Source organism: Anthonomus grandis, chromosome 16 (genome assembly GCF_022605725.1).
Source record: "Anthonomus grandis grandis chromosome 16, icAntGran1.3, whole genome shotgun sequence".
Classification (NCBI taxonomy): Eukaryota; Metazoa; Arthropoda; class Insecta; order Coleoptera; family Curculionidae; genus Anthonomus; species Anthonomus grandis.
In genome coordinates, this window is record NC_065561.1 from 21325354 (window position 1) to 21351607 (window position 26254).

Consider the following 26254-nt stretch of genomic DNA (forward strand, 5'->3'; position numbering starts at 1 on the left):
GCAGTGGTGTAGACTAAATTCCCCTGTCGTTGGAGTTACCAGTGGATATATTAGACTCTCCCATAAAAGAAAATCAACCCTTTGAAAACTTCCAAATAGCCGAAAATGTGCAAAAATTAGATAATTGTAAAGAAGTTATTGTACTGAATGAAATTCCTTTACTGGACAACTTAAATGAAGCTCCTCGTGCTTCTACATCAGGAATCAATCATATTAAAAAATAATCCAATATAGAATCTACAATTTTTGATATTTCCGATGACGAAGCTAGCTTGAGTCGGATTCCGACTCAGGCTCATCTTATAGTTATCCGATAAAAAGTAAAAAACGTAAAAAGCGCTTTCAAGTACAAGAATCAACGTGGTTTGCTGAAAAAAATAGAAAGTTAAGAGAAAGGGGTCAAAGTTACTTGGGACGAAACAAAAAAAATGGAAAATGGACCTATAACAATCCAAAAAAAATGAAGGAAAGGTGCAAATGTAAACTAAACCCTAAAGGAATGTTAAAATGCTCTGCAGTAAATGAAGGTCAAAGGCAACTTATTTTTAACAACTTTTGGAAAATGACTTGGGCGGAAAAAAAGTTTATGTAAACACTCTTGTCTTTTCTATGCCACCTAAAAGACACAGAAACCGACAAAAAGAAAATGAAAGTAAAAGGGGTCAAACCCTTCAATATTTTTTAAGAGTAGGAAAAGAAAACCTTAGAGTTTGTAGGTCAATGTTCATTACCACTTTAGGAATAGGTCGCTGGACGATACTCCATTGGAAACGGTCTTTTCATTCTTGTTCGCCTAATGTTCAAAAAGAAACGTCAATGGAAGGTCAAAAGAAGCCATTCGAATTGCGCCGTGAATGTTTACTGCAATTTTTAAAATCATTGCCAGTCATGGAGTCTCATTACTGCAGATCAACATCAGAAAAAAAAAACCTTTTAGCTGAGTGGCAATCTAAACAAAATCTTTATGATTTTTACATCAATAATTGGTGCGAATCAAAAAATGTATAGCCGCTTTCTATAGCAACATTTTCCAAGGCTTTTGAAGAAAAAAATTATGCCATTTTTCACCCGAAAAAAGATCAATGCGTTAGTTACAAGGTTGGCGACATCAAGGTTGGTCACATACAAAAGAAAAATGCGGCAAAGGAGGAAAAGGATAAATATACACAAAAATATTATGTATTTACGGTGGATTTGCAAGCTGTGCTAATGTGTCCCGTATCTAAAATGTCTACTTTATATTATAAAACAAAACTTCAAATGCAGAATTTTGTTTTTATAATTTAATGAGTTCAGACGCTTATTGCTTTCTATGGAATGAATCTGAAGGTGAACTTAATGCTGAAGAATTTGCAAGCATATGGTTATTTTTTTTAGAAAAAAAAATATTGCCAAATATTACACCTCCAGAAGATCCTAATGAAAAAGTCACCCTTATTATATATTCTGATGGATGTGGATACCAAAATCGCAACTGCACTATGTCGAATGTTTTACTTAACATTGCTATTGCCCATAACATTATAATAGAGTAATTAATATACCTGCTGATTATATTTCTGTTTGCCAACAGGCAAGAAAAATTCCTGCGCCGTATGATGTCAACTATCTTACTTACGACTTTTTTAATTGTGTGCAATATTATAAAAAAATCAGACTATTGATTTTTGGCTCTGAAGGAGATATTTTCTATAAAATTCATTTTTCGGACTCGTGGGAAATTCTTCCACAAAGGAAAAGCCGAATATCTAGAACATATTTATGGGAAGATTTAAGTCCACTTCACTTAGAGAGAATTAAAATAGCTTCCCGAAAATATGAAGATCTACAGGCTATAAAAAAAACTTTGCCCCGGGACTACCACACATTTTATGATGACTTGCCCCATAAAACAAAGTAATTTAGGATAAAATTATGTTAAGAATATAATATTATTTTTCACTTACTTTTTACTTTGTTAATTTAAATAATTTTAGTATTTTTTTGTAATAAAATATTAATTATTATTATGGGGATAACCTGCCAAGTCCAGCCAAAATTTGAGTTTACAAAATGCAAACCTGCCTATTTTTATTTATTGACTTAAAACAGTTTGTTATACACAGTTTTATATTGTTTCTATTATATTATCATTTATTTAATAAAAACCAATAAAACAAGGCAAACATACAATAATTTAGGTAAAATGTAGTTGATTTAGGCGGTTTTTTGACTCTCCTGTAAAATAGGTAAAATGTGACTTGGCAGGTTTACACTTTAGGGCGACGATATGTATTGCTTTTCTTTTAATTGCACATCAAACAGGGCAATTATTTCATCTCAAAAAGTTTATTTTTCTTTAAAATTTAAATACAGGGTGGTTAAGTGATAAGATTTTTACAAATGTTGTTTTTTTTCCCGAATATATCCGAACGTATCCGGATTTTTCAAATTTTTTAAACGGAATTTTTTTGCCATAATTTAACCCTCTCTTACGGTTTGTGCGAACCCAATGATGATGCTCGAATTTGGGCCACCCTGTACAGTGCGGATCTTTAATTTCCCCCCCCCCCCCCCCCTTCCCATTTAAATTTATTTTTCAAGATGGCGCCCAGCCGCCATTTTGATTACAACTGTCAATTTTATAGCGAGACATATCCTCAAACCACAATTAATTGTTTATATTACATTATAAAATGCTTAGCTTAGGACTATTTTTATATTTAAGAAATCGCTTGTAATTTATCGTTAGCATTAATATTGTGTCAAAGCCTCGGCTAATACCGTTGCTGTTCATATTTCTGTTCACCTAGTTTTAAGGCCCTTTTGTATCAATAAATGTTTTTTAAAAGTCCGTTCGTCGATATCTGAATTTAACTGGCGCTGCGAACAGGATAGTGCAATTTTACCCTTTATCGGTTTACCGTTGTGTAAAAGTGATTGTCAAATCTTAGTGCACTATCCATCAAGAATCTGAAGACATCGACCAACCCCAAGTACCGCAACCCTTGGTACTGCGACCCTTTTGGAGAAGACCAAGCCGAGAAACTGCTAAGCCGCCTACCGTGTTGTCAGGGACCTAGCTGATCCAAGTGCTGCCTTCCCAAACATCTCATCTGGACCAGAACGATTCAAGCCACGCCTTTATAGGGACTCCTTTGGTTGTGAACCTCTACTGTGCAAGCTCTATGGGTCATCCCTTGATTGTACTGTAAGTTTTTGTTTGAATTGCCATTATTTAATGTCTAGTCCATATCCGTCGCAAAAATTAAAAAACATATTAATACGAAATAGGGCATCTTTAGGATTAGTAGTTGAAAACGAAAATTCAAATATTTCTAATTTAAATAGTCAAAATATTTCCGATCAAAATAATTTAGATAGCATAAGTAACCTATTAGATAACTTAACTTTAGATTCTAATTTATCTAAACCTAATTTAAATATTAAAATGGAAAACATAAGATTCCACACTTCTCTCTTACCAACCTTCTCTGGAATTCAAAACCATTTGGAAAGTTTTATAATATCCATAGATGAATTTTACCAATTATATTTTACAATTGATGGTATTGATCAAAATAAAGTTGTTTTAGCAGCCATTAAGTCAAAGTTAATTGACAATGCTCGAGACTTTTTACTTTCTAGACCAGATTTAGATTCATGGCCTTCAATTAAAGAGGCCCTAAGGATAAAGTTCGGTGATCCTATCACTTATCAAATTTTACACCAACAATTACAATACTTTAAGATCAATAAAAATGAAAGCATATTACAATTTGTAGATAGACTCAAATCCTTTGTACAAAGAATTTTTTCTAAATTACATTGCGAAGTCTCAGATGTAAATGCGAAATTAATTTTAATTAATCAAATAGAAAAAACTTCGGTTTTAATTCTGACAGCCAATTCGCCTCAGACATTAAAAACGATGTTAATGTTACAACGCCCTAATACACTTGATGATGCATATACGCATGTAATTAACTATAATATGATTGAATCACAGGTAAATTTTTCAAATCTGTCTAATGTTCATAATAACCAATTTACTAATAATAATAACCATAATTCCTATGTAAAACAAAATAGCTTCCAAAGTCCCGTAAGATTACTACCCCAGAATCAACCCCCCATGACCTTCCCCCAGCAACAATTTCCCAGTCAACCCATACAAATTCGACCTAGACCAGTTCAAAGACATTATCCGACAAATGCTCAAGTTTTTGGAAAACCAAGAAACGTCTTCGCTCCCCAAAATCATAATAAACCTAAATTAGACCCCCCTACTCCAATGTCAATCTCCATAACTGGACCCTCTAGGCAGTATCAACAAAGAATGCCTTTTCGACAACCAAACTTTTTCCAATCATCAGGCCCCCGAAATTTTGTGTCCCAAGAGTTAACTAACATTGAGACCAACGCTAACTCTTATCCCGATGTGCCTTATGTCGAAGATAACCAGTCTGAACATTATACTGATTATTCACCCCAACATTATTCTGAATATTACGAGCCAAACCTTCAATATGAAGAAACCTCTTTCGATCCCACCTTAACGAATCCTAATGACCAAAATCACTACCCCACTTCCGAACAAAATTTCGAAATTGATAATTTCGCAAATTTTCCGAAATCAGGCCCAGATCTACCATCAACTTAAATAACGTAGCACAACAAATTGAACTCCCATACTTTTATTTACCACAAAAGCACTTGACAATTTTAATTGACTCCGGTGCCTCTGACTCTATCATATCTCCTAAAATTGCAAACAAATATTCCGACAAAATATTTATCGAACCTTTCGAAGTAACTGCATGCAAGAACACTTATAAAGAAACCAAAAATTTAAAAATTTCCTTGCTAGAAGAACTAGGCATAAAAAACGAATTTAAAATGAGAGTACTGAATTGGCATAACGATTTCGATGCCTTAATAGGATCAAAAGATCTTAAAAACTTAAAAGCCTTGCTAGATTATGAAAGCAAAACCCTTAAGTTGGAAAATACAATAATACCCTTTTCTTTGGCTTACAATAAACCCCTCTTGCATCCGATACACAACTTTAATAATAACTTTTTAAAAATACCAGTAAATTTCGAAAATGGTGTCGCTATTTTGCCCTCGTTTGACATAAAAAATCATATTATACCTGACAGTTTAGTAAAAGTTGAAAATGGCTTTTGCACTATTCCCAACCCCACGCCTACCGTCCACGTAAATTTTCATCAAAGGATGAAAGTCATCCCCCAAGATCAATTTGATATACTAGACCCATCATACCCAATTTTAGAAAAATTCAACCCTGAAAACATCTTACGTTTCGATCACTTAACCCCTCTCGAAAAATCAAAAATTTTACCTTTATGTCATGAATACAAAGACATAATGTATCACGAAGGATGTGACCTCAGTTTTACCAGTCAAACCAAACATAAAATTCGAACTAAAACAGACAGACCTATTTATGTAAAATCCTTTCGACATCCCCCTCTAATGAATATTGAGATACAATCCCAAATTCAGAAATTACTAGAGAATAAAATAATTCGTCCTTCAATATCTCCGTATTCCGCACCCGTGTGGATAGTCCCAAAAAAGCCCGATGCTTCAGGCATCCAGAAACATAGGATGGTGATAAACTATACATCCCTTAACAACGAGACAATAGAAGAAAAATGGCCTCTTCCCCGAATAGATGAAATTTTAGATAATCTCGGAAAATGCACGTACTTCACGACCCTAGATCTCGCCCAAGGATTCCATCAAATAGAAATGGATCCCGATTCTATTGAAAAAACGGCCTTTACTGTCAACAATGGTCACTATGAATACCTCAGAATGCCCTTCGGCCTCAAAAATGCACCCGCTACGTTCCAACGTATGATGGATGAAGTTTTCCGTGATTACTTATACAAATTTTGCTTTGTCTACATGGATGACATAGTTATTTTTTCTAAATCCCTATCTGAACACATAGATCATATACGTCAGATATTTAAAAAAGTAAGGGAAGTTAATCTCAAAATACAGCCTGATAAGTCAGAATTCCTGAGTAAAGAGGTAGCTTTCCTAGGACACATCATTACCTCCGAGGGAATAAAACCCAATCCTTTAAAAATTGAAGTAATCCAACGTTACCCGATACCAAGAAATCAGAAAGAAATTAAAGCCTTTTTAGGGCTTGTAGGCTACTATCGCCGATTTATCAAAAATTTCGCCAAAATTACCTTTCCTTTAACGAGATGTCTACGGAAAAATACTCAAATTGATATAGAAAATTTAGAGTATAAAAATGCCTTTTTAAAATGCAAAGAACTCATATCCAATTCCCCTATCTTGCAATACCCTGATTTCACAAAACCCTTTAAGCTCACCACCGACGCCTCCAACATAGCCATAGGCAGTGTGCTATCGCAAAATGACCACCCAATAGCATTCTTTTCCAGAACCCTAAATTCGGCAGAAAAAAACTACTCAACTATAGAGAAAGAACTTCTCGCAATAGTGGACTCGACTAAACATTTTCGTCCATACTTATATGGCCAAAAATTCCTAATTGAAACTGACCATAATCCCCTAGTTTGGCTTTCAAAAATCAGAGAACCCAACTCCCGATTAATTCGTTGGAAAATAAAACTAGAGGAATACAATTTCGAAATTCACTATAAAAAAGGAAAAGAGAATCTAGTAGCAGATGCTCTCTCCCGCATTAATCTTAACACTCTTGAAACAAATGATACCGATTCACAGTCTAATGTCCCAAATGTTGACAATACAGTTGCCAACTTATCCGATTTTGACTTAGCCGACTTTGTCTTTAATGAAAGATACAAAGAAGACGCTCCAGCCCAAAACATCTCAAACCCTGTTAACCCTGTCGTAAACGACGACGATTCTGACGTCACTGCACACTCCAATAATGATACAGAAGGAAAGAATATCCCAATATCAGAATTACCCCTCAATTATGCATCAAATCGTCTTGTCATCGACTACGGCGATGAATTTAAACACACCTACACTAAACCTTTTAATAAAAACCATCATTTTGTAAAAATTTCAAAAGAAAATCAGGAACAACACATTTTAAAAATTATCAAGGACATAATTAAACCAGATGTTACCTTTACTATATTTATTAAAAATGACGAATTAAAACTCGAGTTTCGAAGACAAGTATTTTCTAATCTAAATACAACCGTAAAACTAGTCTTTGCCAGCATTTACGTCCTTGACGTGACTGACCAGACTCAACAAAAGGAAATTTTAGCCAATTATCACAAAAGTAACCATAACGGTATAACAGAAACATATAACCATATTAAACAAAAATATTATTGGCCTAAACTACGAGATTCGATAACTAATTTTATTAATTCATGTGAAATATGCCTTCAAAATAAATATGAAAGACACCCTTACAAAATCGCTTACGAAGGACCCTTGCTCTCTGAAAAACCATTTAAGACACTTCACTTAGACATTTTTCAGTTTTTAAATTGTCAGTTTCTAACAATAATAGATTCATTCTCGAAATATGCCCAAGCCTATTTTATAACTGATAAAAACGCCCTTACTATTTTAAACAAACTACGTCATTACTTTTCACATCATAACACCCCCTTAAAAATCGTCACAGACCAGGGTAAGGAATTTCAAAATAATTTATTCAAAGAATTCTGTCAACTTTTCTGTATAGAAGTTCATTACACTACTCCAGGAAATTCTTCCTCCAACAGTCCTGTAGAAAGATTGCATTCCACACTTTTAGAAAAACTAAGAATTCTGAAGATGCAAAATCCCGATGAAACCCCTCAAAATCTCATGACTTCCGCAGTCTTAATCTACAATCAAAGTATTCACTCGACAACAGGTCACTCGCCCTTTTCCATATTATATGGCCCTTACGTAAACGAACCGAACATCGATAACGACCTAACCTTATTTGAGCAATATAATGACAGACGAAAAAAGGAGTTACTACCATTCCACGAACAAATTTATAAAACAGCTTACAACAAGCAAGCTACAAATACTCAAAAACAAAATAAAAACACAGAAAAACCTCCAGAAATACTCCCAGATGATACGGTATATAAGAAAACTACCCTTAGAAATAAAATGAACCCACAGTACGTACCCCTAAAAGTATCTCAAATAGACAAAAATAAAATAACAGGTACCGCTAAGAAAAAACCAATATCTACTCATCTTAGAAAAATCAAAAGACTTAGAAAAAAATCTATACCTTTTCAGCCACCTGATCCCGACCCTGATCCTGGCCCTACTCAATCAAACGAGCCCTTGCCAAGCACTTCAGGTGCACAAACTCCACAATAATGGATATTATATAGAAGAAGTTGCTCCCTCTTTAGTAATAAGTCAATATCATACTACATATATACCCTTTAATATAAGTAGCCTTAAGTATTCGTTATCCCAATTATTTACCAATTTATTAATTATGCAACCCTCTGTAAATAATCAAAATAGTATTTTAATTAAATCACAATTTTATTTGACTTCTAAAGCATTAAATGATACATATGACACTTTCGCAAAGTTAAATGTATTTGACGAAAATAACTTAAATATTATGCAGAATCGAAAAAAACGAGGTTTAATAAACTACCTAGGAAGTGGTATCAAGTTCATTACAGGAAACTTAGATAACAATGACCTAGAGGTTATTACCCAGAATTTGCAAATATTGAAATTTAATCAGCTTGAGTCTATGCACAAAATCAACGACCTTAGTTCATTCGCAGGAAATATAATGCAAGAGTTTAAAAATAATATTCACACGATTAACGAGAACTCGAAAAACATACGTAATGAAATTTCTAAATCAAATACCCAGTCTAATTTAATGTTAAATCTGCAAAGTCAATATATTCAGATTACCAACTTAAATCAATTTTTAGAAAAAATATTACGTATTTTATCTTTTGGACACCTAGAAACTTTAGATCTCGAAATTTTAACATTAAAACAAATCAATGAAATATGGCAATACTTGAAAGTTCACTATCCTAAAAATGCACTATGGCCAATTAAGCATTTATCGGAATTAACCTTAATCTGTAAAACCGGCCTTTTAATTTTAAATGAAATGGCAATTCTAGCAATTAAGATACCCATATTTGAACAAAATGTATGTAATTTAGAATTAGTTTATCCTGTGCCAAATAATGAATCAAAATTAATTATAAGTCCTAGTAAATACTATTGCAACGAACTATGGTATAGCCAATGCGAAGAAGTCAACTCACAATGGATCTGCTCTGGACCAATTGCCAATGGATGTATTTTACCCAAAAATTGTCAGTATGCCACTGTTCTAAACAATTTTAAGGTACATACCTTAACTTATAGAAATGCACTCCTATTTTGTACAAAAAGCCCTGAAACAATTTATGAAGATTGCTTCCAGTTTCAGAAGATTATACTCCAAGACTGCAACCTTATTCAAAGTCAATGTGACGTAATAATTAATCAACACAAATACTCATTAGCCATCAACAATATTTCAGTCATAATTCCAAAAATTATAAAAGTCCCAAACACCAATAATTCAATCAATCTAGAAATTAGACATCTTCAAGACCCTAAGAAAATCCAAGAAGATATCATCAAACCAATACATTTCCATGACCTAGCACAACATGTTCCAATGCACAATTATGTTCTTACGACAATATCAATCATTCTTTTATGCTGCTTAGCATTGATCATCTACCATTGGCAAAAACAAGGAAGAAAGAAGGCCATCCCTTTGAGAATCCTGCAGAGACTTGTCAACGAGGACGTTGACAGAACTGAGGGTGGAGGAGACATATCCTCAAACCACAATTAATTGTTTATATTACATTATAAAATGCTTAGCTTAGGACTATTTTTATATTTAAGAAATCGCTTGTAATTTATCGTTAGCATTAATATTGTGTCAAAGCCTCGGCTAATACCGTTGCTGTTCATATTTCTGTTCACCTAGTTTTAAGGCCCTTTTGTATCAATAAATGTTTTTTAAAAGTCCGTTCGTCGATATCTGAATTTAACTAGCGAATGATAGTATTTATAGACTTATTGACTCATGCCAAGTTTCAAAAATTTTTTTTACTAATCAAATAAATAAAAAACTATAAGAATTTGGTCACAAAAATATTGTATATTAAAACTTATTGTATCTTCCTAATAAGTACTTTCTTTAATTGAGATGCAGCATATAAAAAATCTACACCAAATTATTTTAAAAGGCATAATATGATAAAAATTTTTTCCAATTCTATTTCTATTCACTAGCTTTTAACCAAAAAAAAATTGTACTCCTACCTATAATAATATGTACAAAATTAATTAAAAAATCCTTAATATAATATATCAATCTCGTAAGTCTCAAATCTTATTTTCTTGCTGTTTAAATCATCACAAACATGTTAACATTTTTAAAATAGCACCAAAAAGATCGCGAAAAGCGCGGTGCCGAAACCTGGGAGCATCTGTAGTGGAACGGTTACTACACATCCTCATTGATTTTAGCACCCCGGTGCCGTAGCCTAGGAGGATGTGTAAATATGCGGCCCGGAGAACTGATAATTTCAGTTGCCCTTAATTTTTCAAAGGTCACAACTTTTTAAGTGCTAAGGTATGCCTCTTAATTAATTCGCGACTAGTCTATTAAATATTTGATAAATTAAGGTGTCATTCCATACTACCTCTTAAGGCTGTGCCTCAACAAATTTTAATAATAATCATAAATTGTTGGCAAACTGAAATTCCTTGGATGTATATTCTATAAGCAGTTAAATTTAAATTATTATTTTGAGTATGTCAATACAAATAAAGAAATTAATTTTTAATTGCATAATAAAATCACATTTTAATTTCTGTGGGTCACCGCTTTATTTTAGAAACAAAACAGATATAAATAAGTTGCAAGTACTGCAAAACAGAGCTATTTTAAATTGTAGTAAATATGAACTAATAACAAATATGTTAAAATCACTATAAAAGGGTGTTTAACCCTTTTGGTCTGTTCGACTAGGGTCATTACTGACCAATATTCTCTTAATGATTTTCTGAAAAATGTTCAATCAATTGAATAATTGCAGTTAAAATGAGTTCATTATCAATCATCATATAAGTTGAATGTTTTAGCAATGAAAAACCAGCAAAAATATTGATTAATTCCTTCCCACCTTTTGAATAGGAAATAAAACCTTATATTTTAATTGGGAAATAGCAATTATCAAAATTCTAATTAATAAACTTGATAAGGTAATGTGATACAAAAAGTTATCGGTTTTCATAAATTATTTTACCTTTGTATTTTTACTAATTATTTTTTATTTATCGTTAAATACATTAAAAAAATTGAATGGTTTCTTTTTTTTAATTAATAATTGTTAAACTTGATAAAATGAGTTTATTAGTTATTGTTCAAGCTAATTACCTACTGATGGCTGATATTTTAATTATTTAATTTAAAAGTAATTAATTTCGATCTGAATTCTCAATCATTTTAAAACCACTGCAAGGACTTAAATTCCACTACAAAACAACTTAATTTTATAAGAAGTTTAACGGTATGCTGTATCTGTTTGGTATGATTTATAACCCCCAACTTCCAGATTCAATCAATTTTAAAAATATTTAATTGAATTTATTAAATAGACTATTATGCTATAGAATTTTGGATCTAACAAACTAATAATAATGTTCTTTTCAGGTCTTTTACTCCTCCTTCGTTTACTTTTGACAATTATAACTCCGAACATGGTGAGCACGGCCCTTCGAGATGTACTGCTAGGTAACAGCGATTTCACTCAGAAATTACACAGCGTTTTGGCCGCAGACGCGAAGCCTCAGGAAAACATCTTTTTGTCCCCAATTAGTGCAAATGCCGTCCTTTCTTTGAATTACCAGGGTGCCAGAGGTGCTTCCAGTGCCGAATTTGCTCAGGTTCTGAATATTAAGGTTCAGGCTAACGCTGCCAACGGGTCAGTTTAATAGCATTTCATTTATTTAAGATAGGAAGCCTTAGAAAAGGAACTGAAGTTTTATGAAGTTTACTTTAGTGTTTAATGCATTCAAGTTTATATCACACTAAAATAATAGTAATAGTAAATACAAAAGAAAACATTTACTTTATTAAGCTTAGGTTTTTGTACTTTTGCAACATTGCCTCTGTTTTCTGACTTTTATTACTCCCAAGACATGATGTTAAGGTGTCATTTGGAAATAAGTTAAGGAACTCTATTCATTCAATAAATAATAATAGACCTAATATAGTTCCTTGAATGCCAAAATTATTTTGTTTCTGCGTTGAAACAGTATTTCGAAATCTTCAGTCTTGGATAGATGTTTGGCTTTTCACATAAATTATGTATAAAGAATTTCAATATTTTAATTTTTCGTTTATTAAACGTTTATAGAAATTGTAAGAGAATTCCTTACAGGCACTTGGAATTCTAACATTTTGACTTTTCTTGTAAGTTATTCCATCCTTTTTTCAATAGAAACTTTTAGAGAATTAAATCAGTTAGAAATTATAAAAAAAATACTTACAGGCACCCCTTTATTAAGAATTCCATTGAGGAATTAAACTGGTTTTTCAGTAGAAGTCTTTAGGAAATTCAATCAGTCAGAAAATTCCTTACAATTCCTCCTGTTTCTGAAATGTCTTTTTTTTTTTGTAAGGAAGTTAAGTGTTTTTAATAGAAATCTGTGGAAAGTTCAATCAATTGTAAGAAAATTCCTTATAGGCACTCCTGTACTAAAAATTCCATTTTATATCGAAAATTTATAATTGAAAAAAAAAACTAGATATATGTTTTTATTGTTTTAAGAACGTTTATTTATCGAAATAATGCTGGGAAAATGAGGATATAGATTCGGCTTATTAAATTAAAAATTACTTATAAACATAAACTACATTCTGGTTATTTTGTAATTAATAAATAATAATTTCCACTTTTTCGTATTTGTCCAGCGGTTGAAAAGGTCTTTTCAGATGACACCGATATTTGTCCATTTTTAATTTTGTGGGGGTAGGTGCTTCATTCATTTATTTTTGAACTTTAACTCAAGTTTGGAAAAAATGTCTGAAAAAAATATAAAAGTCGATTTTTATTAGATCCTCGGTGATTCCGATCCTAGATCCTTTAAGTTTTCCTACATTTTTAAGGACCGCTTATTTTGCTATTGACTGACCTTCACAATAATTGGCTTGACACGATACGTTTGTACCAATTCTTGATAATTTTGTAAATTATTAAATTTAGTTTTTCATTGAACATCTAAAGCCGTCTAACTTTATGTAAAATGACGACGTGATGCCTATCTAAGTTCTATTTGACGGTTTTGTACTATTTTTGATGATAATACAGGAGTTATTATTTTTTTGTTTTTTTTTTTGAGAAGTTGTTCATCATTAATTGTGGAATTTATTCATTTATTCCAGGCATTTGTAGCCCTGGAATAATTATTTTACGACTGATAAATCTCTCATGGTCATCTGAATTACTTGAAGTGCCTAGAATAATCTTTCGCTCATTTTGAGGTAATCTAACAGAATTTTAGACCTTTTTTTTTAATTCTGAACCTTCTAAAGTAATTCCAGGATTTTATTTCAGACATTTGAAAGCCTAGAAGAATTTTTTTTGTCTCTTTTAAAGTCTCTTACAGGCATTTGAGTTACTTGGACTACCTGCACTAATCTTAGGAGTATTGTTAAGTTTCTCTTAGTCATTTGGAGGTAATCTGACTGAGCTTTAGACTTTTTTTTTAAATTTTAAATATTCTAAAGTAATTCCAGAATTTTATTCCAGGCATTTCAGAGCCTGGAATCTTTTTTTTACTACCCATAAGTCTCTTATAGTTATTTCAATTACTTGGAGTACCTTAAACAATTTTTTAAGTACTCTTAATCCTCTTTCGGTCACTTGGAGGTAGTCTGACCGAATTTTATTTTTTTTTCTAATTCTAGATATTCTAAAGTAATTCCAGAATTTTATTCCAGGCATTTCAGAGCCTGGAATCATTTTTTTACTACCCATAAGACTCTTATAGTTATTTCAATTACTTGGAGTACCTTAAACAATTTTTTAAGTACTCTTAATCCTCTTTCGGTCACTTGGAGGTAATCTGACCGAATTTTATTTTTTTTTCTAATTCTAGATATTCTAAAGTAATTCCAGAATTTTATTCCAGGCATTTTAGAGCCTGGAATCATTTTTTTACTACCCATAAGACTCTTATAGTTATTTCAATTACTTGGAGTACCTTAAACAATTTTTTAAGTACTCTTAATCCTCTTTCGGTCACTTGGAGGTAGTCTGACCGAATTTTATTTTTTTCTCTAATTCTAGATATTCTAAAGTAATTCCAGGCATTCGAGAGCCTGGAATCTTTTTTTTACTACCCATAAGTCTCTTATAGTTATTTCAATTACTTGGAGTACCTTAAACAATTTTTTAAGTACTCTTAATCCTCTTTCGGTCACTTGGAGGTAGTCTGACCGAATTTTATATTTTTTTTCTAATTCTAGATATTCTAAAGTAATTCCAGAATTTTATTCCAGGCATTTCAGAGCCTGGAATCTTTTTTTTACTACCCATAAGTCTCTTATAGTTATTTCAATTACTTGGAGTACCTTAAACAATTTTTTAAGTACTCTTAATCCTCTTTCGGTCACTTGGAGGTAGTCTGACCGAATTTTATTTTTTTTTCTAATTCTAGATATTCTAAAGTAATTCCAGAATTTTATTCCAGGCATTTCAGAGCCTGGAATCTTTTTTTTACTACCCATAAGTCTCTTATAGTTATTTCAATTACTTGGAGTACCTTAAACAATTTTTTAAGTACTCTTAATCCTCTTTCGGTCACTTGGAGGTAGTCTGACCGAATTTTATTTTTTTTTCTAATTCTAGATATTCTAAAGTAATTCCAGAATTTTATTCCAGGCATTTCAGAGCCTGGAATCATTTTTTTACTACCCATAAGACTCTTATAGTTATTTCAATTACTTGGAGTACCTTAAACAATTTTTTAAGTACTCTTAATCCTCTTTCGGTCACTTGGAGGTAATCTGACCGAATTTTATTTTTTTTTCTAATTCTAGATATTCTAAAGTAATTCCAGAATTTTATTCCAGGCATTTTAGAGCCTGGAATCATTTTTTTACTACCCATAAGACTCTTATAGTTATTTCAATTACTTGGAGTACCTTAAACAATTTTTTAAGTACTCTTAATCCTCTTTCGGTCACTTGGAGGTAGTCTGACCGAATTTTATTTTTTTCTCTAATTCTAGATATTCTAAAGTAATTCCAGGCATTCGAGAGCCTGGAATCTTTTTTTTACTACCCATAAGTCTCTTATAGTTATTTCAATTACTTGGAGTACCTTAAACAATTTTTTAAGTACTCTTAATCCTCTTTCGGTCACTTGGAGGTAGTCTGACCGAATTTTATATTTTTTTTCTAATTCTAGATATTCTAAAGTAATTCCAGAATTTTATTCCAGGCATTTCAGAGCCTGGAATCTTTTTTTTACTACCCATAAGTCTCTTATAGTTATTTCAATTACTTGGAGTACCTTAAACAATTTTTTAAGTACTCTTAATCCTCTTTCGGTCACTTGGAGGTAGTCTGACCGAATTTTATTTTTTTTTCTAATTCTAGATATTCTAAAGTAATTCCAGAATTTTATTCCAGGCATTTCAGAGCCTGGAATCATTTTTTTACTACCCATAAGACTCTTATAGTTATTTCAATTACTTGAGTACCTTAAACAATTTTTTAAGTACCCTTAATCCTCTTTCGGTCACTTGGAGGTAGTCTGACCGAATTTTTTTTTTTTTTTCTAATTCTAGATATTCTAAAGTAATTCCAGAATTTTATTCCAGGCATTTCAGAGCCCGGAATCTTTTTTTTACTACCCATAAGACTCTTATAGTTATTTCAATTACTTGAGTACCTTAAACAATTTTTTAAGTACCCTTAATCCTCTTTCGGTCACTTGGAGGTAGTCTGACCGAATTTTTTTTTTTTTTTCTAATTCTAGATATTCTAAAGTAATTCCAGAATTTTATTCCAGGCATTTCAGAGCCCGGAATCTTTTTTTTACTACCCATAAGACTCTTATAGTTATTTCAATTACTTGAGTACCTTAAACAATTTTTTAAGTACCCTTAATCCTCTTTCGGTCACTTGGAGGTAGTCTGACCGAATTTTTTTTTTTTTTTCTAATTCTAGATATTCTAAAGTAATTCCAGAATTTTATTCCAGGCATTTCAGAGCCTGGAATCATTTTTTTACTACCCATAAGACTCTTATAGTTATTTCAATTACTTGGAGTACCTTAAACAATTTTTTAAGTACTCTTAATCCTCTTTCGGTCACTTGGAGGTAATCTGACCGAATTTTATTTTTTTTTCTAATTCTAGATATTCTAAAGTAATTCCAGAATTTTATTCCAGGCATTTTAGAGCCTGGAATCATTTTTTTACTACCCATAAGACTCTTATAGTTATTTCAATTACTTGGAGTACCTTAAACAATTTTTTAATTACTCCTAATCCTCTTTCGGTCACTTGGAGGTAGTCTGACCGAATTTTAATTTTTTTTCTAATTCTAGATATTCTAAAGTAATTCCAGAATTTTATTCCAGGCATTTCAGAGCCTATTTCTTAACCTAAAGTGACTAAAAATAATAATTTTTTTTAATAATTTGCCCGGCAATTAAAGCGTTAACTTGAACAACTTGTGTAATATATAAAAAATTACTTTTATAAACAATCTCACTGTGGATCTTAATTTGATCTGATTCCCTTTACTAGTTATACCGTAATTATTTTATTTTACTGTGATAAATTAAATTTTGAGAGTATTGTATATATCCATGTATTGTCTGATATCACGTACCTAACAAGCTTTCTGTATAAAAGTTCATTAAGACTTAAGTCAAAACTTATTGAATGCACCCTGAAGATGCAAATATATTTTGCGAAACATCGGCAAATTTAAATTATGTACTTTCTTTATTCGCGAGATCCATTATTAAAAACGCATTTTATTTTTAATAATTTTAAAACCAACAGTGCAGTCTTTTCTTCTGCGTGAATATTAAATATAAGGTTATTTAATCCATGGTGTTTTATGAGTCCAAATTAGTAATAGTAATCTAGTCTTTAGTAACAAATGACCCTCATTAAAATCTTACAGTATCTTATAATAAATGTTTGTTTTCATGTATGTAGACAAAGCGATCAACAACAAAACGCCGTAATTGGAGAAATTAAGAACAAAGACACCACCGATAAAGCTCTTGCCGTTGTAGGTGAAGATTGCTGTGTAGGATACGATGGTAGACCATATACGGTAGACTATTCACCGTGCACCACCGCTGGCGAAAACGGCTGTCAACCCACGGGCGAGTATATTCCACCAGTGTCGGACATTAGCAGTAAATTAGGATTTCCACCTAACACCCTCGCTTCCCTTAATTGAGGCGGAATTGGACGTTAATCATACGAATTTGTTGTAAATGGATAATTTAACGTTAATTGTTCTTTTTTATTAAATCAATAGTATGCCAATTTGAGGTACCTGTAAATTCTTTGTACATATTTTTTATCTAATTTTTAATACGAGTTTCATTCATGTTTTTAATTTAACCCTACTTAAAGTCATCTTTTTGAATCAAGCTTGACTTGATCAGATTTTTATTGCATAATTTTAAAAAATTATTTATTTTCCTATCATATGTATTAATTTTATTACTCTTACAAAGAGAAAATTGTATTCTTTGGAATGTTTTTAAGCTTCCATTGAAAAAATCATGAAAATCTATGCATTGGCACCTCGAAGAAATACGATGTCCTTTTTTCTTGGATAGGGAACCCATTAAAATTTGCTTTTGAACTTATTTAATGGATCAACAGTAGGTGAATGTACTGAGACACAATTTATTTTTAACATTATAATAAATGAAAGAAAAATGAATGATTGTACTTTCCCAGAACTCCTGGGCGTATTCTCTTTTTTTCGGCCAGAAAACATGCATGCACTTGGTGTATTTTCACCATTATAATTATTGCTTGCTCACACCATACCGTCTCGCTTAATGACTTCAAATGCTTAAAAAAAATTACAAATACCTCGAAGTCTTAAAAGATTTACTCCAAAAGCCAAGACAAATTCAAATTTTTGGAAAAATTCATTGAACATTTTTAGTAAAGTCCATAAAAGTAAGATCAAAAATATATCATGAGTGATATTCAATAAAAAGCACTTTACTCTGTACTGGACTGAAAGACTTTTTAAAAAATATCTTTAGTGGTTGTGAAGTTATACTAAGGAATGTATATTAAATTGTTTTTCCTCAAAAGTTCAAATTGGCTGATTTACAAAAATGCCTCTGCTTTCAAAAGTGTTTGAGATACAAAAATTGTTAATACCTTAAAATGTTCACCCTGAAAAGCCACATCTTTAAGTAAGGTTCTTATAAAAAAATCACAAATAATTTCGAAATTATCTTAAAAAATTTGGAATTTTGTAAAAAAGAAACAGACATGCAAAAAGTCACTTTAGCTGAGTGAATTTTTTAGGTATAAAATTTTGGGGCTTTGTATGTCAAATGCATCAGCAGACATTGCTCTTAAATGGACTGAAAGATTTTTCCTCAAAAGTTAAGATTTGCTGTTTTACAAAATTGCCTGTGTTTTCAAAAGTTTCTGGGGTACAAAAATCGTTAATACCTTAAAATGTTCACCCTAAAAGACCACATCTTCAAGTAAAGCTTTTTATTAAAAGGATCAAATTATTTGAAAAAAAAATTGAAAAAATAACCAGAGATACCCAAAACCACTAAGGCAGAGTGAATGAATTTAACTGCCTGGAATAATATGAATTTTTTTTTGAAAAATGGCCTGGAAAAAATAAAAATCATTCCAAGAGCTTAAAAAATATGGAAAATTGTTTCAACTGCCTGGAATAAAATGACAAATTTATTCAAAAGCCTGGAAGAAATTATACATTATTTCACATACCTGAAAAATGTATTTTAAGTCACTGGAAAAATTATTTCCAACGCTTGGAAAATAAGGTCAACGGCCTGGAAAACTAACAAAATTATTTGCAATGTATAAAATAGGATAAGGTTCCAAATAAGGGACTATTTAGTTATATTCAAAAATGTCCGTTTTAAATTATTAAAGTACTCTTTTGGAATGACTAATGTCTATGTATTAATAATAATACTAGTAGTTTATAATACATGGAAGCTAATTTGAAACGTATGCAGGAAGTAACTAGCGGTTGGTCAAAAAAAAAACTAGTGGGTTGTCGGATCTTCGTAGTTGAAAAGTTAATAAAACAAACTAGGGGTTTCTAAAAAAAATGACTAGTAGCTCATCGTACATAGAAGATAATTCAGTATCTGAAGAGCAAAACTAGCGGATGCTAAGAAAATACTAAACCAGTGATATGTATGTAATCCTTGTAGTTTAAATATAAAGTTTATCATGAAACAACTAGGGGTTTTTTTAGCATTTATACTAATTATTATTAATACATGGAACTTTATTAAATCCCGACCAGACCATTTAGTGCATGTTTTTTTTTTAATAATACATACCAACGACTTTTGTATTTTATTTACTTCTTTATTATCGGTTTATTCTTTACTTCTTCTGAGACTTTCAATATATCTCTGTCATGCCATTGAATTTTTTTAAATTAATGAATAAATGTTTTAAAACAAATTGTTGAAATTTAATTATGCAGTATATCTTAATATTAATGCCTGGAAGGTTTCAAAAGTAACGTCAACTGCCTGGAATAAAATTAAAAAATTTTTACTATAAATTATTTCACATACCTGGAAAACTTGAACAAATCATTATCATCATCAATATCTCTGGAAAATTAAAGTTATTTCTAATGTCAATGATTAGATTTGAACTACATAATTATTTAATCGATTTTCTTAGGAGTATTATTGATTATATTTTAAATATTCATTTTAACGCCTCTACATATAGAGAATTATTGGACATCATGAGTATGTGAATCTTATATCTATGTGAATCTTGTGAGCTTTGAAAATAGCATAATTTATATTTAATATTACAATAAATAAAAGAAAAAATTAATTCTTGGACATATTCACTTTATAAACAACGGGAATGGGAAGTTTGGCGCCCAACGAATTCTGAGACAAATAAAATGTTCAATGGTTAATAACATTAAATGGTTAGTTTAGAGAAGATCCCTACCTCAATGTCTCCTCAGTATACAATTTTGACAACCTTTAAAAAGGAGTAAGAAAATCACTTATAGGGAGATGCACGAATGTGATAAGAGGCAAAACTATGATCTATACACATAATTTATCTGCAATAATATATAGGGATTCCTAGAGTAACGCCTGGCCGTAAATAATTAATTTTCTCGAAAACCAATACACTTAGCAAAATAAAATAAACTGTAGATGATTAGGAAATTTATCAGCTACAAATTTTATTTACCATAAAGAATTTCCCATGGACAAGTTTCCTATTATCTGAGTTTTTGTGTAGCCTAGTCTAGTTGAAAATGAAATAAAATATATAGGGGTTCCTAGAGCTATATTTAATACTAAAAATTTATTTTCTGGAAAACCAATACACATAGGCAAATGAAACAAACTGTAGATAAATCGGACGTCGAAAACGACTTTTTCAGGATTTTCAAAGTGCTCTCATTCTCTTAGTTCTGCTCGGATCCTGTTATAACCCGGTGTTTTCGTAATCTAGGTGACCCAAATAAGACGCTGGTATACTTAGTTTGATTTCGAAAAAAATCAATTTTTGGTGAAAAAATTCGATACGGGGGGGTATACCTGAAAAATGAAAAATCCCAAACTTTGGAGGTCGATATCTCGGCTTCTATGGGAGCTATCGGGAAAATTCCAACGGTTTTGTCTTAGTTTCGTCGTTCTGAATCCAACGAGACCATCCGCAAAGTCGTAGCTTTTACGATAGCCGAGATATGGCATTTTTGATGCCCATTTTTGGCCTCAAAAACGGACGTCGAAAACGACTTTTTCAGGATTTTCAAAGTGCTCTCATTCCCTTAGTTCTGCTCGGATCCTGTTATAACCCGGTATTTTCGTAATCTAGGTGACCCAAATAAGACGCTGGTATACTTAGTTTGAATTCGAAGAAAATCAATTTTTGGTGAAAAAATTCGATACGGGGGGGTATACCTGAAAAATGAAAAATCCCAAACTTTGAAGGTCGATATCTCGGCTTCTATGGGTCCGATCGGGAAAATTCCAACGGTTTTGTTTTAGTTTCGTCATTCTAAATCTAACGAGACCATCCGCAAAGTCGTAGCTTTTACGATAGCTGAGATATGGCATTTTTGATGCCCATTTTTGGCCTCAAAAACGGACGTCGAAAACGACTTTTTCAGGATTTTCAAAGTGCTTTCATTCCCTTAGTTCTGCTCGGATCCTGTTATAACCCGGTGTTTTCGTAATCTAGGTGACCCAAATAAGACGCTGGTAGACTTAGTTTGAATTCGAAAAAAAACAATTTTTGGTGAAAAAATTCGATACGGGGGGGTATACCTGAAAAATGAAAAATCCCAAACTTTGGAGGTCGATATCTAGGCTTCTATGGGAGCTATCGGGAAAATTCCAACGGTTTTGTCTTAGTTTCGTCGTTCTGAATCCAACGAGACCATCCGCAAAGTCGTAGCTTTTACGATAGCCGAGATATGGCATTTTTGATGCCCATTTTTGGCCTCAAAAACGGACGTCGAAAACGACTTTTTCAGGATTTTCAAAGTGCTTTCATTCCCTTAGTTCTGCTCGGATCCTGTTATAACCCGGTGTTTTCGTAATCTAGGTGACCCAAATAAGACGCTGGTAGACTTAGTTTGAATTCGAAAAAAATCAATTTTTGGTGAAAAAATTCGATACGGGGGAGTATACCCGAAAAATGAAAAATCCCAAACTTTGAAGGTCGATATCTCGGCTTCTATGGGAGCTATCGGGAAAATTCCAACGGTTTTATCTTAGTTTCGTCCTTGTGAATCCAACGAGACCATCCGCAAAGTCGTAGCTTTTACGATAGCCGAGATATGGCATTTTTGATGCCCATTTTTGGCCTCAAAAACGGACGTCGAAAACGACATTTTCCGAATTTTCAAAGTGCTCTCATTCCCTTAGTTCTGCTCGAATCTTGTTGTAACCTGGTATTTCGGTGACGTAGGTGATGGGAACAAGACGCTGGTATACGTTCAATTAATAAGAAACTCACTCCAACTAACAAAAATTAATTAAAGGTTGATATCAATCGCCTGGAATAAATAAACAAATGCTTAAAATGGCACAGGAAAAAGTGAAAACGTCACGAAAACCTTACCGGTTAATTAAATAAAATAAATTATTAAAATTAAGAAGGAATTATTTTTTCTATTAATCCATTTGGACACTCCTTAAATTACCATCCAGGAAGTTGGGGAAATTTTCCTTTTCTTCCAGGCAAGTTAAGAATAACATTAATTCCTTCCAGTTTTTTGGGAAGTAATTTTTAATATCGTCCGGAACAAGTTCACTGTCAAATTGTTTTGATATCCGTCAATTGTCTTATAGACTTCCATTGTCAAAGTTTGGACAAAAGGTAGATTTAATAGGGTTACATTTTTGTCCACACTCTTGACTATATCATCAATTATTAAGTGTAAAAAATGACATCACACATCTGTATTAATAATGAACGAAAAAAATAATTTCTTATGTATCTACTACCAAAAAGTTATGCAATTAAGTGACTCATAATAGCAAACGCGACAGACTATAAGAGTTTTCTAATGTAGGTGTCAAATAGTTGTTTACCGAGAGGTCAAGTTGTTAATGTTGCATTATAAATTTAACTGGATAATCGCTTATTTAAGCATAGAACTGTCCTCATTAATATTTCTCGTGCCGTCTGGATTTTATGGCAACCGAGTTTGGAATATGGAAACCAAATAGACAATAGGGCCCGTTAAAGATTACATTGGATATAAAAATAAATTATTTAAAAACAGTGACTTCAATGGTTAATAATACAGATAAGATAACTTTAATACCGTTTTGACTTTATCGCACAATTCCACATAATCGTGAATGTATCATCATCACTTTAATTACCGGTATGTATTACGAGTTGTTAAAAATAATATTGGTTTAGTCTTGAACAACATATTGATTAGTGTGCAGCTAGGTAAGAATTAGATATGTAAAAAAACATGTTTAATAATAATTGCGGTTAATACGGAATTTTCATTCATTATTGTGGTAAAATTTGGTCTGAGCAAAAAAATCAGCAATTCCTAGAAAATGTATTAATCAGTAAAAATGCCCGTTTCTCTAGGAAATAGATGCATAAAACGTATGACCGTCTAATCATTTATTATGTTATTCCAATACGTGGTAAGTCGTAACTTTTGATTTATAATAATAATTTCAGTGGCGCACCAGTTTATAGTATTCAAGACACTACTCAGATTTTATCAAGAGAGTTTGACAGAAAATCCAAAGATTTGGGAATTGTGTAATAAGAGAAAAATCAATGATCTATTAAATAAATTGCAACAAGAGATAGATAGCAAGATCAATTAATTAATGACAAGTCTATATAAGTGTTTCAATTTCAGGCAGTTTGTTATTGACTAATAACAGGTTTATTCGTGGCAGTTGAGTTTTTTTTAGGCAATTGATATAAAATCGTTATTTAATCCTAGATTAATGTATTTCTTATTATAGGCAGTTGAAATAAGTTCTATAATTCCGGGCAATTGAGACAAAATTCTTCTAATTTTAATCTGTCAAGTAATTTGATAATTCTAGGCAGTTGACTTTTGGATTTGTTTTCTGTTTTATGTAGTCATATCGTCGACTAATTTAATTTTTATTCCTGTCAGATCAGTTTAGGTTTTTTAAATTTGTTTACTACTGATTTCAGGCTGTCGATTAATTTCTCTGTATTTACACTGATTTCAAAAAAAATCAGCTTTAAAGTGAGCACTTACTTTAAAGTCCAATATCTGAAAGACCACTAGAAATATTCTTGTCAAATAAAAAAGGGAGTGTTCTTTACAATTATATTGTTGAAGGTTTAACGCTGTTTAGTTAAAAATTACTGAAATATTCGCCTTTTTAAGTCAAAATGCCCGAGGAGAAGAAACCATCTAATTATAATGATCTCTTAATTGAGAAATTACATGCTTATTAAAGGTCTTCTGCTGTCCTGGCTTCATTATCGTATCCACAACTGATAAAAGTAAAATAGTGAGAGTTAGGACAAATTTTCCATCTTTTAAGGTTTTTTTCATCAATAATATCGGTTTAGACTTTCAACATGATCCATTCTAACTATACTAAAACAGCCTATATATTCCTACATAAATTTATTATATATTGTCACTTATAATGAAATTGAATAATTTAATTATGTACCCTTAAAAAATATTTATTTGTCTATTGTTTCTGGAAATCGATTAAAAATTCGAATGGCACTGGAACGTTTGCATTCCTACTGTACAGGGTATTAAAAAAACTCCACCTACACAATCACTTAAGTTGCCTAATTAATTCCATTGAACACTTACTTTAGCATTAGTTAATTAATATACAGGACTATTGACTCGTTTTTCGTATCCCTTTAATTGATATTCACACTAAAACTTGGAGAAACTTCTATGTGAGCATCCAAACTGGGATTTAATTAAATCGTACGCCACTGATGGTGTTATCTAAGCAAGGGTCAGCAAATTGGCATTCTAAACTGCGTATTTTTTTCCTTATATAAAAATCAGTCATAGTTGTCCGAGCTGATAAGAGCTCGCACAATAATAAGAATTATACTAACCACTAACAATCAACATTAAAGAATTTTTATCACCCATTATATTATTTTCGTTTTACGATTTTTATACAAGTATATAATGGAGTGCACTTTTGGATTTCGGTTAGTCTAAAGAGCGTATAGTTATCGATTATTATTATAAATAATTCGGGCGTTTCTTTTGATAAGCTTTTAACATGGGTAAGTTAATATACATTGCACCTATGAATCGTCTATATATATAAAGAATGCAAGATGTAGTTGCACCGACCTTGCAAAGGCTTTTGACAGGGTAATATTTATAACCAAATGGACTTCCTTGTAAGTAGGTCAAGGATCAAATAATTCTGTAAGATCTGAGGGGTCCCACTGTTCTTCACCTTTCACTCATATTATTCATAAATGATCGGGAACAAAAATGCATTAGGCCTCTATACTGATTTGATATAATTAGAACTAATTTAAAGGCATCAAATTCCAATATCGCTTTACTGTTTTACAACACATAAAATGTTGTTAACAATGCAAGGAGAATTAGAACAAATAAAATAAGTAATTAAATTCTTTACTGCTAATAGGTAAATGTACATTGTCAAAATAAGTTAAATTTAATAAAATAACAAACAATCATAAATGAAACTGAATACTCTAAGAAAAACTCATCCAGACCATTGTAGGGTTTCCCTCACTAATCTTTTTAAGTTAGTCATAAATATGTTCAGCGATGAAAATTCTTTTATGACACAGAAGGTGGTTATAGATCTTAAACCTCCCGTTCATTTAGAATGTTTTTATTTATTTTATATGAAAATAGAGGAATTTCCGAGGAGGGTCCAAGGGTTAAAATAAGATTGTGAGTTGAGGATTTATATTAATTGAAAATGGACAGTTCTTAATATATATATTCAGTAAACTTTCCGATATAATAATTTACTGACACTCCTGTATGTTACTAGAATTGACACAAGTATCACAGAATATACATTTAAATTATATAAATGTCTATACTATTTTCTGATTATTTCTGATTTATAGTTGATTGTATTTTAAAAAAATTAATGCTTACTTTGTTAAAATTGTAAGTTGATTAGTTATTTTTCATGCTACAAGTTACTTACCTATCAATGGCAAATAAATTCTTTTTACCGGTCTAGGAGGTGCTGATTCCCATAACTTAAGTCTCGAGTGCCTTATATTCTTCATATTTTGCCCACTGTTGTCAACTAATGGTCCTCAAAGTAAAGTAAATGTTCCACTTGGAATTAGTAGCTTGAGATGCTTGGAGTGAACATAATTTTGGTATCCAGTTAAAGAAATAAAGCTCTTTGTAATATTTATGGTTGTTCGGAGCATATTGTCTTTAGAAAACAACCAAGGGTGATTATTTATG

At 31.6% G+C, this 26254-nt stretch overlaps 2 protein-coding genes across 17 annotated transcripts in view; one reads left to right on the top strand and one right to left on the bottom strand.

Annotated features, from left to right (window-relative positions):
- The window catches only part of LOC126745923 (uncharacterized), a 36418-nt gene extending 11616 nt beyond the window's left edge, over positions 1-24802 (bottom strand). The window contains exon 1 of the mRNA XM_050453987.1: positions 24629-24802. The gene's annotated coding sequence lies outside the window, so the exon portion shown is untranslated. The remainder of the gene's footprint in view (positions 1-24628) is intronic.
- LOC126745919 (antichymotrypsin-2-like) overlaps positions 1-26254 on the top strand; it is a 75350-nt gene that overhangs the window by 1243 nt on the left and 47853 nt on the right. For 14 of the 16 annotated variants that reach the window (XM_050453982.1, XM_050453970.1, XM_050453971.1 and 11 more), the window contains exon 1: positions 23130-23241. In XM_050453982.1, coding sequence (XP_050309939.1) covers positions 23145-23241 — 97 coding nt within the window. In that variant the 5' untranslated portion in view covers positions 23130-23144. Of the gene's footprint in view, positions 1-11713; positions 11985-23129; positions 23242-24897; positions 25066-26254 lie in introns of those variants that run through there. The other 2 variants (XM_050453985.1, XM_050453984.1) reach the window with 2 other exon arrangements.